We start from the raw sequence: 16,172 nt of genomic DNA on the forward strand, positions 1-16,172 counted from the left end.
TTTGACTTTGTCGCCCTGCAGAAGAGCTTTGCTCTGCTAAGGAGAGGAGGAGAAATTTGAGCTGAATATATTTTTGGTTGGAACAACTTGTAAGTCCTCTGTTTGATAGCACGGTTGTTTGAATGGCCGATTTCATAACTGCACATAGCTTTTCCAAATAAATGGTGTCTGTAGAATATTCAGGTTAATGCATGAGTCCAGTGCTCAAGAGTGTTTGTGCTTAGAGCAACTGAGCCTTCTTTCTTAATAAGTCATCTTGGCATTTTGTCAACAAACTAATTTGCTTTTCTAAGAAACTAGATTAATACTTCCTGTACTCTGTGCTATTCACAGATCTACAATGCAGTGAGAAGGAGAGAAGAAATAGAAAATACAATTGGATCTCTTCTTCATTTCTTCACAAAGCTCCCAGCCTCCGAAACAGCCCATGAAAAGATTAGGGTTGGTCCGTGCTTAAAGCAATGTGTCCGAGATACCATATGTGAGTACCGTGCCACCCTCCAGAGGACGTCCATATCTCAGTACATCGCGGGTTCTCTGCTAGAAGCAACCACATCTTTAGGAGCAAGAAGTGGCCTACTCAGTGCCTTTGGAGGATCCACCGGACGAATGATGCTAAAAGGTAAGGTCTGAAATTTCACTTTTCATCTTTGAGTACAGAAAGGAATCTAGGTTAACATGTGTGCATCTCCTGATGAATACTTGAGGTCACTTAGTGGCAGTTTTAAATAAATAAAAGTTGCTGCTTTAATAAACTATGAAAAGGTAGTCCTTTACCAAAATCCTTTCAGGTGTCAACATTCCAAACAATAAGCATTAAGATTTTGACATTTCATTTCCAAAAGAAATAAATGGTTACAAGGCTATCTTTGATATTTAAAAAAAAAAAAATTTAACATTTATTCATTTTTGAGAGTGAGAGGGACAGAGCATGAGCAGGGGAGGGGCAGAGAGAGAGGGAGACACAGAATCCAAAGCAGGCTCCAGGCTCTGAGCTGTCAGCACAGGGCCCGACGCGGGGCTTGAACTCACAGACTGCGAGATCATGACCTGAGCCGAAGTCGGCCGCTTAACCGACTGAGCCACCCAGGCGCCCCTGATTTTTTTTTTTTTTTTAATTACTCAGACACAGGGTTTCTCCTAGTGGTAGTCTATGACAGCTGTCAATTACTGTGATAAGACCAAACAAGTGTGGTCATGTGGTCACAGTGAAAACCAACATGGGTGTGAAACAGAGTGAAATACAGTTCTTCCTCCTACACAGAATCAATAGGTTCATGTTGACCAGAAAAGCTAAAGGCCATCTTCCAATGACTCCCATCTTAACGAACAGGATATTCGGGCATCCTGCTAAAAAATGAAAGCCAGTGGAAAATGGGGCCCCTCAGCACCAGAACTTCCCAGCTACTTCCCACGAGTAGGCAGACAGGCAGGTCAGAAATGGCAGTGCACCAAAGAACCTTGGAGATTTGTGCACTGCACAGCTGTCACAACCCACTTGGCAGCCTTCCCTGGCAGGAAGCTGCCAGCCAGACGGGGACCATGCAGAGCAATATTCCACTGCCTGGGGGCTGCCAAGGGCTCCATCTGACATCCGGCCATTTCTCTCAAGGAGAGCAGCTAGTGTCCCTCTGCAGTAACCCACAGACCTGTGGCTAGCAGGTCAGTGATCTTCCTCCTGGATCTTCAACCACTGTCCCGGCACACACACCCTGGGGAGTACACACCTGATAGGAGTACACACCTCCCTGTGTACCATGTGGGTACCATGTTGGTTTGTTTCCTAGAGTCATTTTTTAACTTTTGCAGCTTGGTTATACATAATGAATGAAGGAAAACGCAAGGTGTGTGCTTAGAAAAGCAAAGCATAAGGAAACCAAAGGGTTTCGTATGTTTTTCGTTTATTCAATCTGTGTTTTGAGCCTCTGCCAGGTGCTAAGTGCTGGGTAGGAAACAAAACATAGTTGTCTACCATCATGGAGCTAGAATAGTCTCTAGGTGGTAAACAGTTTCCCCTATGCACAATACTCAGGATTTCTCTACTCTGTTGTGGCTCCTAGTAACTGCCAAGCTTCCACTCTCCATCCATGCTCTTCCTGAGAAGTTGGGCTGAGATTGGCATGTGGAATTGTTGTTGCTTCAAGGCTTGTGACTCTATGTAAGGACCTCATCCCATGAGTTAATCAACCTGTGTTTGTCAGATACCTGATCTGTGCCCAGCAGAGTGTGTAGGTGTATGGGAGATTCTAATGAAGTGCAGGTCAATTTACTTGCCTTCAGGTTCTTTATGATCCTAGTGAAGAGGCCAGATTTGTGTGCACCAAGTATTCAAAGAATAATATGATACCGCAGGGAGTTGAGTACTAAATAATGTGGAAGTGGCTCTAATCGTTCAAAGAGCGTAGAGAAGGAATTAATGTCCTTTGTGACAAATGGCTTTGCCCCAAACAAACAAAAGTCAACAAAAGCCACTTTCTTTCTTCTCCATTAATTGCAGAGGGACAAATCTCCAGGCTCCCTGACCAAGGCAGCTGCCTCCAGTCTTACACAGACCTTTGGGAAGGAAAAAGGCTGCTAGTTAGCGTGTCTGGGGCCCTGATAGTAACTATATCTCAGTTGCTATTTGTACTTCCCTTTTCAAATCAGAACCTCATGGATCCACATTCCCAGCTCAGAGATTCATTGGGTCATCAACTCATGTGTCATCTTTAAATTAGCAGTTTATATAAGAGTTGGGAGTTTCTTTAACTTTCTATTTTGTAGCTCTTTAATGCTTTTTGATATCCCTCTGTAAGTGGCTTCTGCTGAACTATACAGGTAGCTGGCTGGCTTCTGCCCTGGGCTTACTTCTGTAGTTCTGACTTCTTCTCTTGGAAACCTTTTCAACTTCAGGGCCCTCTCCTGTAGACTCTTCAGAGTCTATACATGCCATAGTGAAACATAGGTTTCTTTAACATGCCGTGGAAGAAAATGCACCCAAAAAACCATATAGGCATTCAAAATCATAGAATGTTTATAGAATCTGTAGGTTCAGCATATTGACTAACTGGGTCTTAAAGTCTGACGGCCATATATTCCAGCGGGGGGGCTGGAGCACATCCTGGCTGTGACTTGGTTGTCTGCTTCTTTTATTGTTCACTGTATGTTCTGTGGCACTGAACTGGCCAACAGCTTTCAGTTCTGTATTGCTAATGAAGATCTCTGGGAAATATGTAACACAGACTCAGTTCCCATTTTATAAATGACTTGTATTCCAAAAGTTCATTTCTCAGGAGCTATGTGGAACTTAGAATACTTTCCTAGGGAAACAGTATTAAACATTGTGATTTTGGTTGACTCTAGTCCTCAAAAACCTCTTTAACCCATAACACAATTGAAATCTATACACTTCCTGTGGAATAAAGAGAAAAACACAATTATTGAAATACTGTGAATCAGCCTCCAAGGAAAAAGCAATACAAATGAGTTAAAAGACACTTCTTATTTAGGGAAAATAAGTTTAGTTAAGATGAGTAGAGTTAAAATGAAAGTATTATGAAGATTTTGAAAAGAACTTTGGGCCATTGTAGAGATTTCAGATGTTGGCATCTAGTTCTCTTGCTGTGGATAATTACATTTCAAAATTCATACCTATATAAAACAATCAGAAAGTTATTATCCCAGTACTTTCCCCTTCTCCCACCCCTGTTTTTCAAATGGAGGCTTATAAATGGAGTGGAGAAGGGAAGAGAGGCAGGGAAGTATTTAAACGTTTTTCCCAGAGGAAAAGGATAAGGAAGAAAATGACTTATTCCATGAAAAAGTCATGTTTGAAATAGGTTAAATAGAGTTTGGAAAGGTAGAGAAAAAGGAGGAAGGGAAAAGACAAATACTGTTTGATTCTATTTATATAAGACACTTAGAACAGTCAGCATCATAGAGACCAAGGGCTGATGGGGAACAAGGAATGGGGAGTCATTGTTAATGAGTATAGAGTTCCTATTTTATAAAATGAAGGGTTCTGCACAACAGTGTGAATGTGTTTAATACCACTGAACTATACACTTAAAAATGGTTAGAATGCTACATTTTATGTTATATGTATTTAAGCCTCCCCCTACCCCCCCCCCAAAAAAAAAGAATAAAAAATTTTTTAAAGAAGAAGATGTTAGGAAGGTCTTTGGTCCCAGGGCTATTAAGATGTTAGGCCGAGGTTGTGAAAGCTTTCACATGAACCTCCAGGAGGCACAAGTCAACTCATCTTCTGGAAGTGGTTATGATTACAAGATGAGGGTTGGAGGAGCCTGCAGTAGATAAGAATAGGAAGAGAAAATGTCCAACCAGTTTTCTTTAGTCACAAGGCATTCACAAGTCAGGAACTGGTGACTCAAGGGTTGATTGGCCAAAGTTGTGTAGTCTTGCACCTTTACCACAGCCTACAGGATTCTGCGAACTCTTCAGCACTTCATTGAGCTTACACACCTCTGATGGTACAGGTCGCTCTAGAAAGACAGCCAACAATCAGTACACAAACATTCTGCCGTCAGGACCACCAAGGATGGTCTGTCTACTAACTTGCAAGTTTGCCAAAAAACATGAAACATTTTCTGATATGAAGCATTGATTGGGAAGGGTGTGCCCTTGATTACAAAGGTGTGCTGTGTCACAATGGAAAAGGGAGAGTTTACACCATCTACTTCTAGCCTGAGTCCCTTTCTCCGCCTCCCATTAACCTTGCTAGAATCTCAAGATCACCTCCCAATAGCAGTGGCAGTCAAAAGAATTATTGATGTCAACAATCAGGAAGTTTTCTAAACACATTACCTGCTTTTGTTTCCTTTTTTTCTCCAGTGGACTATCTACTGAAAATTACAAAAGCAAGATAAAGTAAAAAAGGCGAGAAAAGAGTGACATCTCTGATATTAATGTAAAGCACTGATAGTAAAATTAGAAAAAAAAACATAAGGCAGCTAAGTGTTCTCAAATGTCCATATTGGACCAACCAATATTATAAATTTGGTACATTAAACTCAATATTTCCTTCTCAAATTATTGCTAAGTAAGTTTCTAAATTAAAGGATTAAGTATTTACATATAACCAGAACAAAATTCAGTTATTCATATATAAATTATGTAGTAGAAAAGAAAACTCCACTGTTCATTTTTACCAGTTTGAGTGTATGTATGTAGATGTAAAGAATAACTAGGGGCACCTGGGTGGCTTAGTTAAGCGTCCAAGTTCAGTTCAGGTCATGATCTCACAGTTCATGAGTTTGAGCCCCACGTTGGGCTCTGTGTTAAGAGAGAGTGCCCTACATATTTAATATTCTTATTGGAAGTAGGCAACATTTTGTTTCTGATAGAAATGTCTAATAAAATTTTGACTTATTTTCTTTCACCACAATAAGGATATTCTATTTATGTATTTTTCTAAAATTAGTACCTTCAAGGATAAAAACAAGAAGTCATAATAGGAATACACACACACATTTGAACTATGTAACTGTCCCTCATAAATAATTTAGTTTATAAAGGCTGTCTTAGTTGTTTTCCTCATAATCAAAATAATTACCCTGTACATGACTACCAAGCAGGGGAAGGCATATACATACTTCTAATTCCAAGATTTAAGTTTATATAAAGAAATCCTCTGACTTGTTAGTTTTGTGGCCTTGAAATTATTTTCTTGGTGGTTAAAAGTATGCTTTAATATAATTTAGAGTATGTTTCTGTACAAGTTAATTAACGAGAAAGTACTCGTTCATTGCCCACTGTGGCCGAGTACTGTGTCATCTCTGGGAAGAATGCAAGAGATCACCTCTGAAGTCTTCAACTTGAACAATAATATTTCTCACTCCAGAGAAAATGTAATATTATGTTTTAGATCTGTTGAGGTAGCTCATACTACCCACCAAGAGATTCATAAAGTGCTGGGCTACTCAGTTGATGGTAGGGTCTATAGCTCACAGGGCCAGTAAGTGTGGTGGGCACAGAACAAACCCCTATGCGTTGGGTCCACAGTAGTCACGTGTCATCCAGGACTATGATTCTGTGCCTGAGTGTGACCCAGGAATGTGACTCCATGTCTAGCTGTGACCTAAAGATGCTCAAATGTGACTGAGGAGTATGACTGCACACCCTGGTGTAACTTCAGAGTAAATCACCAGATGTGACCCAAGCAGGTCACTCCATGGCCAGGTGTAAGTGAGGATTGTGACTCCTGCTTATAATCAGTGGATATTTCCAAAGTACCAGGGAAAGGTGAAGTCACCTACCTCAAATATTGCTGGAGACATGATGTTTCTTTCTTTTTTTAAAAAAAAAGTTTTTAATATTTATTTATCTTTGAGAGAGAGAGAGAGAGAAAGACAGGGGAGCAAGTTGGGGATGGGCAGAGAGAGAAGAAGACAGAATGTGAAGCAGGCTCCAGGCTCTGAGCTGTTGGCACAGAACCCAGTGCAGAGTTCACTCTTGTGAACCATGAAATCATGACCTTAGCCATAGTCGGACACTGAACTAACTGAGCCACCCAGGAGCCCCAACATGATGCTTCTTAAGTCAAAGCAATTATGCATATTTTGAAGGGGAAGAAGGGCCAAGCAGAGGAATTACATTTTTTTTCTTTAGTTTTTTCAAGATGACTGATATCTCTGAAATTTTAAACCCTTCCATTTGTAAAGAGAAAACTGGGTTTAGGGGCAGGTTAGAGTGGGGTAGAATCACAGTAATAAGTAATACTACTTTTTAACATTTTCTTAGTTCTCACTTGGTGCCAGGTATTGCTCTGAGTGCTTTGCCTGTGTGATTTCATTGAAAACCATTCAGTGGTCCAATGAAGGAGGTACTGTTTACTAATGAGGAAATTGAGGCCCAGAGACATTAAGAATCTTGCATGTGGGTACATAGGTCATCAGGAGTAATGTGAGAACTCAAATCTAGGCAGCCAGTTGAGTGCATACGTTATGTAGCCCTTCGTCTGCATTATTTCAATTAGTCCTTATTGTGGATTGACTTGCATCCCCCAAAAAAGATATCCCGAAGTCTTAATCCCTAGTACCTATGAATGTGCCCTGATTTGGAAATAGGGTCTTTGCAGATATACTCAAGTGAAGATGAGATCATTTTCAGTGAGAGTGAGCCCCAAACCCAATAACTGGATTTCCTTATTAGAAGAAGAGAAGAGGGGCGCCTGGGTGGCTCAGTCAGTTGGGCATCCAACTTCAGCTCAGGTCATGATCTCGCGGTTCTTGGATTCAAACCCCTCATTGGGCTCTGTGCTGACAGCTTGGAGCCTGAAACCTGCTTTGGATCCTGGGTCTCCCTCTCTCTTTCTGCCCTTCCCTGCTTGTGCTCTCTCTCTCTCTCTCAAAAATAAATAATATTAAAAATTAAAGAAGAAGAAGAAGAAGAAGAAGAAGAAGAAGAAGAAGAAGAGGAGGAGGAGGAGGAGGAGGAGGAGGAGGAGGAGGAGGAGGAGAAGAGACATAGAGACAGACCTACATTGGGGTGAATACCATGTGATGATGGAGGCAAAGGCTGGAGTGGTGCCACCACAAGCCAAGGGACATCAAAGACTTCCAGACCCTACTAGAATCTGGGAAGAAGCAAGGGAGGATTCTAACCAGAGTCTTACAGGAAGCATGGCCCTGCCAACACCTGGATTTTGGACATCTAGCCTCTAGACCAGGGACAGGAGACATTTCTGTTGTTATAAATCATCCCAGTGGTGGTAACTTATAGCAGCACTAGGAAACTAAGACAGTTCTTTTGACAATCCTGTGAGGAGGGAATTACTAGCAACAGGAAGTCTTCAGGGGGCTGTATTTCATGATAAAAAGCTTGGATTTTACCTTGTAAGTAAGGAAAGACACTGAAGGGTTCTGAGGAAGGGTGGGATTTGATCAGATCGGGTTTTTTAGAAAGACCCATCTGGCGTAAGTCTCCATGGAATCGAGTGGTGGGTGTGTTTACAGAATCAAGGAACATGTAGTCATTGCTATTTGATAATGTTTAATTGAATGAGATAATTTTAGAGCCAAAGAAAGAAAACACTAATTTTCACTGTATGTTGTACAGACATCAAACGCATACAAAATGAAAATGCAAATACACTTAGGAAGTTTTTGAGCTGGCACAAAAGCCATTTTCAGTGTCTCAATAAGCCATTATCAGCACCAGGGCCCTGGAATGGTTGCAGCGCTATCTTTGGGGCCTCCCTTACTCCTGTCTGAACTCCTCTCCCCTCCTTCCCCTCTGGGAGTCCAGAGCCCCCCTAACTACACCAGCCCATCCACTCTTCACTCATGTCCCCATAATAATATACTTTCCTGTTCTTTCTGCAGTGGATACCAGCTCGGCTTTGTGAACAGAGTGTCTTGATGGGTTAGAATAGAGATCTGGAGTGTTGACTGATGAGGGAGACTCCCTCGGGAGGGCTGGGGACAGATGGAGGAGCTGATGGTAACTGGCAGAGGGAATGGGGCACACAGATGCAAAGGCACGAGACAGGAAGAGACACAGTGTGTCCAGGGAACTGCTGTTCTACCAGGCTGTTCTGGCCGAAGCTTGGAAAGTACAGAGGCTAAGTAGGAAGGCATGGCACTATGGCTGGGGGAGAAAATAGGTCTCCAGGGGGCTGTATTTAATAATAAAGAGCTTGGATTTCACCTTGCAAGTAGTCTGAGATGCTGAAGGGTACTAAGGAAGAGTGTGATTTGATCAAATTGGGTTTTTAGAAAGCTCCATTTGGCTATAATAAGGGGTGGGGCTGTACAAAGTGTCATCCTTAACTCTGGCCTAAGTATCCAAAATATAGTCTCTTGGGTTTCACCCCCGAGCCTACTGAATTAGTCTCTGATACTTCAGGTGAGTGTGCTTGGTGTGGAAGGTAGATGGAGAGAAAGGACAATGAGAACTGGAGGCATTTAGGAGGATATTGCTAAGGCACTGTTCCTGGTAGGGTGTTGTTGGCACATTTAGCAACTGGTAGAAATTACAGGGGCGCCTGGGTGGCTCAGTCGGTTAAGCGTCCGACTTCAGCTCAGGTCACGATCTCGCGGTCTGTGAGTTCGAGCCCCGCGTCAGGCTCTGGGCTGATGGCTCAGAGCCTGGAGCCTGCTTCCGATTCTGTGTCTCCCTCTCTCTCTGTCCCTCCCCCGTTCATGCTGTGTCTCTCTCTGTCTCAAAAATAAATAAACGTTAAAAAAAAAATTAAAAAAAAAAAAAGAAATTACAAAAAGGCCGCCCTCCCCACTCTCCACAGGGTGATGCAGCCTCATACTCATGCATATCAATTAGTGCACAGCATGCCGGCTGGCTGGATTTCAGACCTCTTTTCCACTCAGGTAAGCATCTTTGTGCACTGCGCAAACTGTTCACTGTACCAGAAGTACAGTGGTTATAAGCAGGAGTCACAATCCTCAGTTACACCTGGCCATGGAATGACCTGCTTGGGTCACATCTGGTGATTTACTCTGAGGTTACACCTGGGTGTGGAGTCACACTCCTCAGTCACATCTGAGCGTGTTTAGGTCACACCTCTGAATCCTGGGGAAGCCACAGAGAGGTGTATATACGGGGTAGAATTAATACAATGTGAGGATTGAATGGATATAGTATGGATAAAGGGAGCTGAGCCTAAGATGACCATTAATTTTATCTTTAAAAAAAAATCATTTCTGAGGAACCTGGGTGGTTCGGTCGGTTGAGCATCCTACTTGGCACAGTCATTCATGATTTTACGGTCATGAGATGGAGCCCAGAATCAGGCTCCATGCTGTGCGTGGAACCTGATTGGGATTCTCTTTCTCCCTCTTTCTGTGCCCCTTCCTCACTCACACTCTCTCTGTCTCTCAAAATAAATGAATGAATGAATGAATAAATAAATAAATAAATATCATCTCCAATCTTCCCATTTGTTATTAATGGTTAAAAATTAATAGGATTGTTGGATTATATGCCTACTCCTGCTTCATTCCCTACTGTCATTTCAAGTAATCAGGAAGTCAAGGGTCAATTAAATACTAATTATTGAATTATTGAATGTACTAACACCTCTAAAATAAGTACTAAAATAAAGTACTAACACCTCTAAAATAAGAAACTAATAAATTCTTTTTTTTATTATTTAAAAAAATTTTAATGTTTATTCATTTTTGAAAGACAGAGAGAGACAGAGCACAAACAGGGGTGGGGTGGAGAGAGAGGGGGACACAGAATCCGAAGCAGGCTCCAGGCTCTGAGCTGTCAGCATAGAGCCCGATGCGGGGCTCGAACTCACAAACCACGAGATCATGACCTGAGCCGAAGTTGGATACTCAACCGACTGAGCCACACAGGCGCCCCTAATAAATTCTTTATGATTAAAAAAAGTTCTCATCGTTGAATTCAGAAAGGTGATTGGTGAGGACAGCAACCTGTGACAGTCACTTGTGGTTTCCATATGTGAGCTGATCTTGAAAAGGTCAAGTCATAGTTACAGAATCTCAGAATGGTCTATGTTCCAGAAATTCATTTGCGAGATAGTTATTTGAAACTCTATATCCACAGACAAAACAGCAATTGAATTCTAAGCCTTCCCCAAAATACTTACTTGACACAAATAAAACTGAACTCCTGAATATTTTAAATGAAAAAGTTCTAAAAGATGATTTTCTTATGTCAGTAATTAAATGTTCCCCAAAACCATACTGGAATAATAAATTGTTGTACTTATCCTGAAAGAGGCTAGTTTAATTAGAGAATGGTAAAGAACAGATGAATAACCCTGAGGGAGTTAAGAAATACATTTAAATAGAAGCATAAAGTGAGAAGTTTAAGAATAGTTTTTAAAGCTGAGGCAGTTACCAACAGGAAAAAAACTAAAAATATATAGCTTGCAATAATTGGGAAAATGGGCCCAATTCTTCATCTTTAATTGAGGTGATTGAATATATTCTTCTTTCAGGGGAAGAGAATATATAAAGACATTGGGGACGTAACCCTTTTATGGTGTAAGGACATAACTGCCAAAGAATAGATACAGGAACGAGCAAAAATGATTACCTCCAAGAGATGGCCCTTTACTTGCCGTTTTCTACTCATCTATACTGTTCGAATGTTAATTTCCATGAGTACATACTATGTGTATCGTGCTTTAAAAGAGGCTTTCGGAGCCTGTGTGAAGATTCTGCTGGATTCAAACCCCTCATCTCCAATACCATTGTTATCAGTTGCCGCACTGAAGACCATTGGGGTTATATTCAGATGAGAAAACAGAGAAGGGGGGGACCAGAGGTTTTGTTGAAGGAGGGTGGGGAGAGGGCATCGGAGTAAGACCAGTATAATTTCAGGCTCTTTGTCCTGATAGAACTGTCAACCTCTAAGTTGCTTCACAATTAAAAGAAATTCAGTCAACACTGTATTATCTTGAATAGGTGACTTTTCTTCTCAAGGCTTCAGTGTCTGCATCTGCAAAATGGAATTAAGAGCATAACTTTATAGAGTTGTTTTCAGGATTAAATGAGATACGTAAAGAACTTAGCATAGTATCTGGCACATAATATGTGCTCAATAAATGTAATGACAATGATGGTGATGCTGAGGATGATGATAGTGGTAATGATTGCTGCCACCTTAAAATACCAACCTCCCACTGTTCTTAATTCAATGCTCTGCTTTTAACTCAGTCACAGATGCACACAGAAAGAAAGACACCCTCCAGGTTTCCATGGCTGTGGACCCAGAGCAGTAACATTTTAAGGGATACTTGAAAGGAGGTATCTACAAGCTGGGGGCCACTCCTATATAAAGTCTTTAGTTAGGTTTTTCTTAGGACCCATGCATCAGGCCATTTATTCATTCATTTATTTATTTAACAAATATTTATTGAGTATCTACTGTGTTCGAAGCACTGTGCCAAGTCCTGAGGATAAAACAGTGAGTAAGATACAGTCTTAACTTTGAAGGAGCTCACTTGCTACTGGAGGAGATGGACAGAAAAACATGCAGTTTTCAGTACAAATGTTATAGTTGATAAGCACAGGCACTAGTGGCTCAGAGGGAAGTCCCTATGCCATCTTGAGTGAAGTCTGGGGTTCGTAAAACCATTTAAGAGCCTGGAGAAATGTGAACCTTATTTCACCAAGGAAAACAAGTGCTCACCTGTATTACGTAGCTTCTGCTGTTTCTACTTCATTCTTTGTTGATATCATCTCTCTCCCCTCCAGAGTGGAAAAGATTTATTCCTGGGATTAAGAGCCATGTCTAAAATCTATGATTGATACAAAATTTAGTGTTCAAGTTCAAGTTGGTACATTTTAGTGAAGATGCATACAATTAAATAAGACTTTTCAGTAAATGTAACTAATCCTTTTTAGTGTTTTTGGATTGTTTATTCTCTTAAAGACAAAAACTCATTTTAAATGAACGATGAAAATTCTTGTCCATGGGAACAGTTATAGGACATAATGGAATATACTTAAAATCTGTTTCTAATACCATGTGGGTCGGTAGTAAGTATTTAAGAGGAAAAAAAGGAAACTATCTCAAGATAGTCTGAGTCATTATTTAAACTTCTGTTGGAATTGAGTCTAAAAAACAAGAAATCATAAAGAAATTGGTAATACAGTTAAAGTAGGAAGAGGGTATTTTAAGAGTATTTTGTTTTCAGTGAACTGAATTCTAACAGGAGATATTTTACCATCTTCAAGAAAGTCAAATACTTTGCTCACTAGAGGTACATATTTGCTACTTAAAGTCTTTTAACTCTGTATTTGATCATGACCACAAATTTTTAGTAATATGATTCCTATAGTATTAATCCACAAGTGATTCTATTAAGGTCTGAACAGGTGTATGCTTCAGCCCCTCTGAGGCTCTCCCTGTGAATGTTACAGTCTCCAGAAATACACTTGGTAGCAGTGGTGGGTATTTTACCTATGTATATTCAGAATTACATTTTTGCGTTAATAAGCAGAATCATCTAAAATCCATTTCAAACAGACATTTCTGTGGATTATGAAGAACACAGAAGGGAACTGAGAGTACACAAAGTTTCACAGATCTTGGCAACTCACAAGAGCTGGACTTACAAACTACCAAATTTAGAACCAGACTTTTAACTGGGGTGATCAGCTATTAGGACCAAAGTCAGCATGTGATCCCAAGCCTGTTTGATTCCCAAATTCAAGTTCTTAAACGCTAGGAAACCATTCAGGTTCTCTCCCACTCAGGTCTCTCCCACTCAGTCTCTCTCTCTCTCTCTCTCTCACTCATTCAGGATGTGTGTGTATGTGTGTGTACATATGTGTCTAAGTACAGCATGGAACCCCTGATTTGCACGCAGGTCCGTATGACTACAAAACTGATCATTTTACTGCATACCTGTTACATCCTTGTCCTAGAGACATCTGAGGACATCAGGGATATCTCAAGCATTCGAAGGTGTGAGCACCTATAAGGGTAGATGGGGATGTTCCCATCTATAGCTGATGTGTCATGGCACAGAATCAACCAAATGGGAGAAGATACTCCTATTAGCTAATGAGCCAAGCAGATATGTTCCTCTCTACCAAAATAGCCACCCAGCACCCAGCACACAGAAGGGGCCCAGAAAATATTTGTTGAGTGAATGAATGAACAAACGAATACACAACTCTAAGCTAATATACAGGTACCTGTACTAAAACCAGGAAAGAACATTTGAAGCCATCTCATTGAATCCTCTGAGCATCACCAACACGAAAAGTTAATTCACCACGAATGACTCTTTTTCATGCATCATTTACCAAAATCATTTGGGCTGGTCCCAGCCCTGCTTAGTGTGTGACTTAAGGTAGGTGGCAGAAGGCAGAGTCCTGCCCAGTTGGGAGGTATTAACTGGTCCACAGGGAGGTGGACAGCCATGAAATGATTTCTTACTGATCTGTTTCTGTAATTCCCCAGGTGCCCTCATACCCCTAGGCCAGTTGGCACATGGTCCTGAGGGTCTGATCTCTGCAAAGTGGGCTTGCAGTGTGTTGAGAAGAGAGAAGAGGGGAAGAAGGAAGGAGGTCACCCCAACCTCAGCATTAGCCCTGCTTTGGAGGGTCTGGGGTCTCTTTCCTGAGCATAGAGATGAGGACACCTTCACTGTCCAGTCCTCAAACCAGGAGAGAAGTCCTGATTTCCTCTATATCTTTGGGGGGAAGACCCTCTTCTCTATGGTTATCATACACCAGAACAGCAAGAAGAGGCCACCGGTGGTGAAAATTTATTTACTTTATAAATATTTATTAAATACCTATACTGCCAGGTACCAAGAGTAGAGCAGACATTGCCCCTACCCACATGGAGCTTAAAGACCAATAGGAAATCAAGTATTTACAAAAACAAATGACAAATTATAACCTGATACATGCTATAAGGCATGGCTTGTGTGAGACCCTCTTAAAGGGGATTTGACCTGATCTGAGAAGGCCTTGCTGAGGCAATGATGTTTCAGCTTACAGCTAAAGGTTCAACAGATAAAAATTAAGAGAAGAAGGGTTTGAAGCACGTTCTAGACAGAAGTAATTGTATGTGCAAAGGCCCAGTGGCAGAAGGGAATATAGCAGGTTTGAGGTTTGAAAGGAAAGTGGTTTGGAGAAGTCAGAACAGTAAAGGCTAACAGTTATTGGGTGCTCACTGTGGGCAAGATGTTTTGTGACAAGTGTTTTTAAAGTATCATCTAATTTAAAACTGACATCTTAACATATGAAGAAACTAAGGCTTTGAGAAGGAAAATAAATTGCCAGATAATACTGGCTCTTGTTTAGGGCCCTTGTCTTTATCCCTAGAAGCAGTGGGAAGCCATCAGAGGGTTTTAAGCAGAAGTGAACACAAGAGTGTTTCAAAAGGACAATTCTATAATTCTGATAAAAATAAACCAGAGAAGCCCCCACCTGCACTGCCTCTTCTTTTGTACCCCAAAACGTGTAAAATCATCATGGCTATTGAATCTGAAAATACATGACTATTCTGAAAAAGAGACCCAGACAGTATCAGCTAATGTGCTAATGTGGTTGTTGTGATGAGGTGGGAAAAGAGGGAATGGCCTAGTAGCCCAGCTCTCTCTACTTTCCAGCACTTGTATTCCAGCAAGTTTAGAAGAGGGCCTTGTGTGACCTAGAGAGGGAGGTTGAAGACAGTGCCCCTCGAGGCACAGAGACTTCATGCTCCCCGCCCCATGCCAAGCTCACTGAGTACTAGGACTTGAAGTCCTGTCTTACTTATACCAGGGATGCAAAACCTCCCTCATGGGCCAAATCCAGGCCATGTGTGTTTTTCTTTGACAGCTGCAGTATTTTAAAAATTGGGAAACTTTGCATTAAAATGTAGAGTGCTGGCTTCTCTGGCAGTCCTGGGCCACCACTCGCTTTTGGCCCTGTGGGCTGGCCCCTGACCCCCCCCCCCCCCAGACAAGACACACCAGCTCCATACTCCTCCCTGGCTACACCTGGCATCTGCCTGGCCCTGCAGGCATCTACATTCGAGATTCCTGGATTATATTCTGAGATTTCCAGTCTTGGGTTTAAGAGGCTGGGATGGAAATTTGGACAAAAAGGAGAAGGGCTATAAACACAGACAGGTTGTCTTTGAACCAGTTTCTGGTTGGGGGTCTTCCTGGGAGATACAGAAGTTGTTCCTCGAAGGAAAAGCACATGATGTGAAGTGTCAGAGTCAGAATTAGTGCAGTGCCTGGAAAACAATGAGGAAATGATTCTCAGCAGTAGTCTAGTGGGTGGATAAGAGAGATAAGGTTAATTTGGTAGGTGTGGTTACAATTCAGGTGAAAACCTGGACCTGAAGGATTAGAAAGAGCCATCACAGGCTCTTAGCAGGCTGAATATTAGGAAGGTCAGACCAAGAGAAGCCTGTTGGGGTTGAGAGCCTGGAGGCAGAGCCTCTGTCTGTTAGGAAAGAGAGTGGCAATTACAAACCTGAATGATTATTCCCAGATTAGGAATGGTGGACTCAAAATAAAGAGCCAGAAGCCAGTGCGAGCCCATGGAGTTTTCATTGGCACATGGCAGTGGTTACAGGAAAAAGACTAGTCTTGAAAAGTTAGCCTCACCCAGGAGAAAAATGAAATGTAATAAAAATTACAGTTGGTTAAGAATGGAGGCATTTTTACTACAACACAGCACCACTGTGAAAATCTCCAAGCTCATGCCAATGGGTAGATTGCTGCTAAC

The 16,172-nt window shown here is 41.5% G+C and overlaps 1 protein-coding gene across 9 annotated transcripts in view; it reads left to right on the forward strand.

Moving 5' to 3' along the window:
* PLCE1 (phospholipase C epsilon 1) overlaps positions 1–16,172 on the forward strand; it is a 319,271-nt gene that overhangs the window by 133,935 nt on the left and 169,164 nt on the right. For 8 of the 9 annotated variants that reach the window (XR_008292338.1, XM_053207694.1, XM_053207698.1 and 5 more), the window contains one exon: positions 334–622. Coding sequence is in view for 7 of the 9 variants with exons in the window: in XM_053207694.1 (XP_053063669.1) it covers positions 334–622 (289 nt within the window). In the remaining 2 variants the exon portion in view is untranslated. Of the gene's footprint in view, positions 1–333; positions 623–9,252; positions 9,324–16,172 lie in introns of those variants that run through there. The other variant, XM_053207702.1, reaches the window with a different exon arrangement.

The sequence above is a fragment of the Acinonyx jubatus genome, chromosome D2 (assembly GCF_027475565.1).
Source record: "Acinonyx jubatus isolate Ajub_Pintada_27869175 chromosome D2, VMU_Ajub_asm_v1.0, whole genome shotgun sequence".
NCBI lineage: Eukaryota > Metazoa > Chordata > Mammalia > Carnivora > Felidae > Acinonyx > Acinonyx jubatus.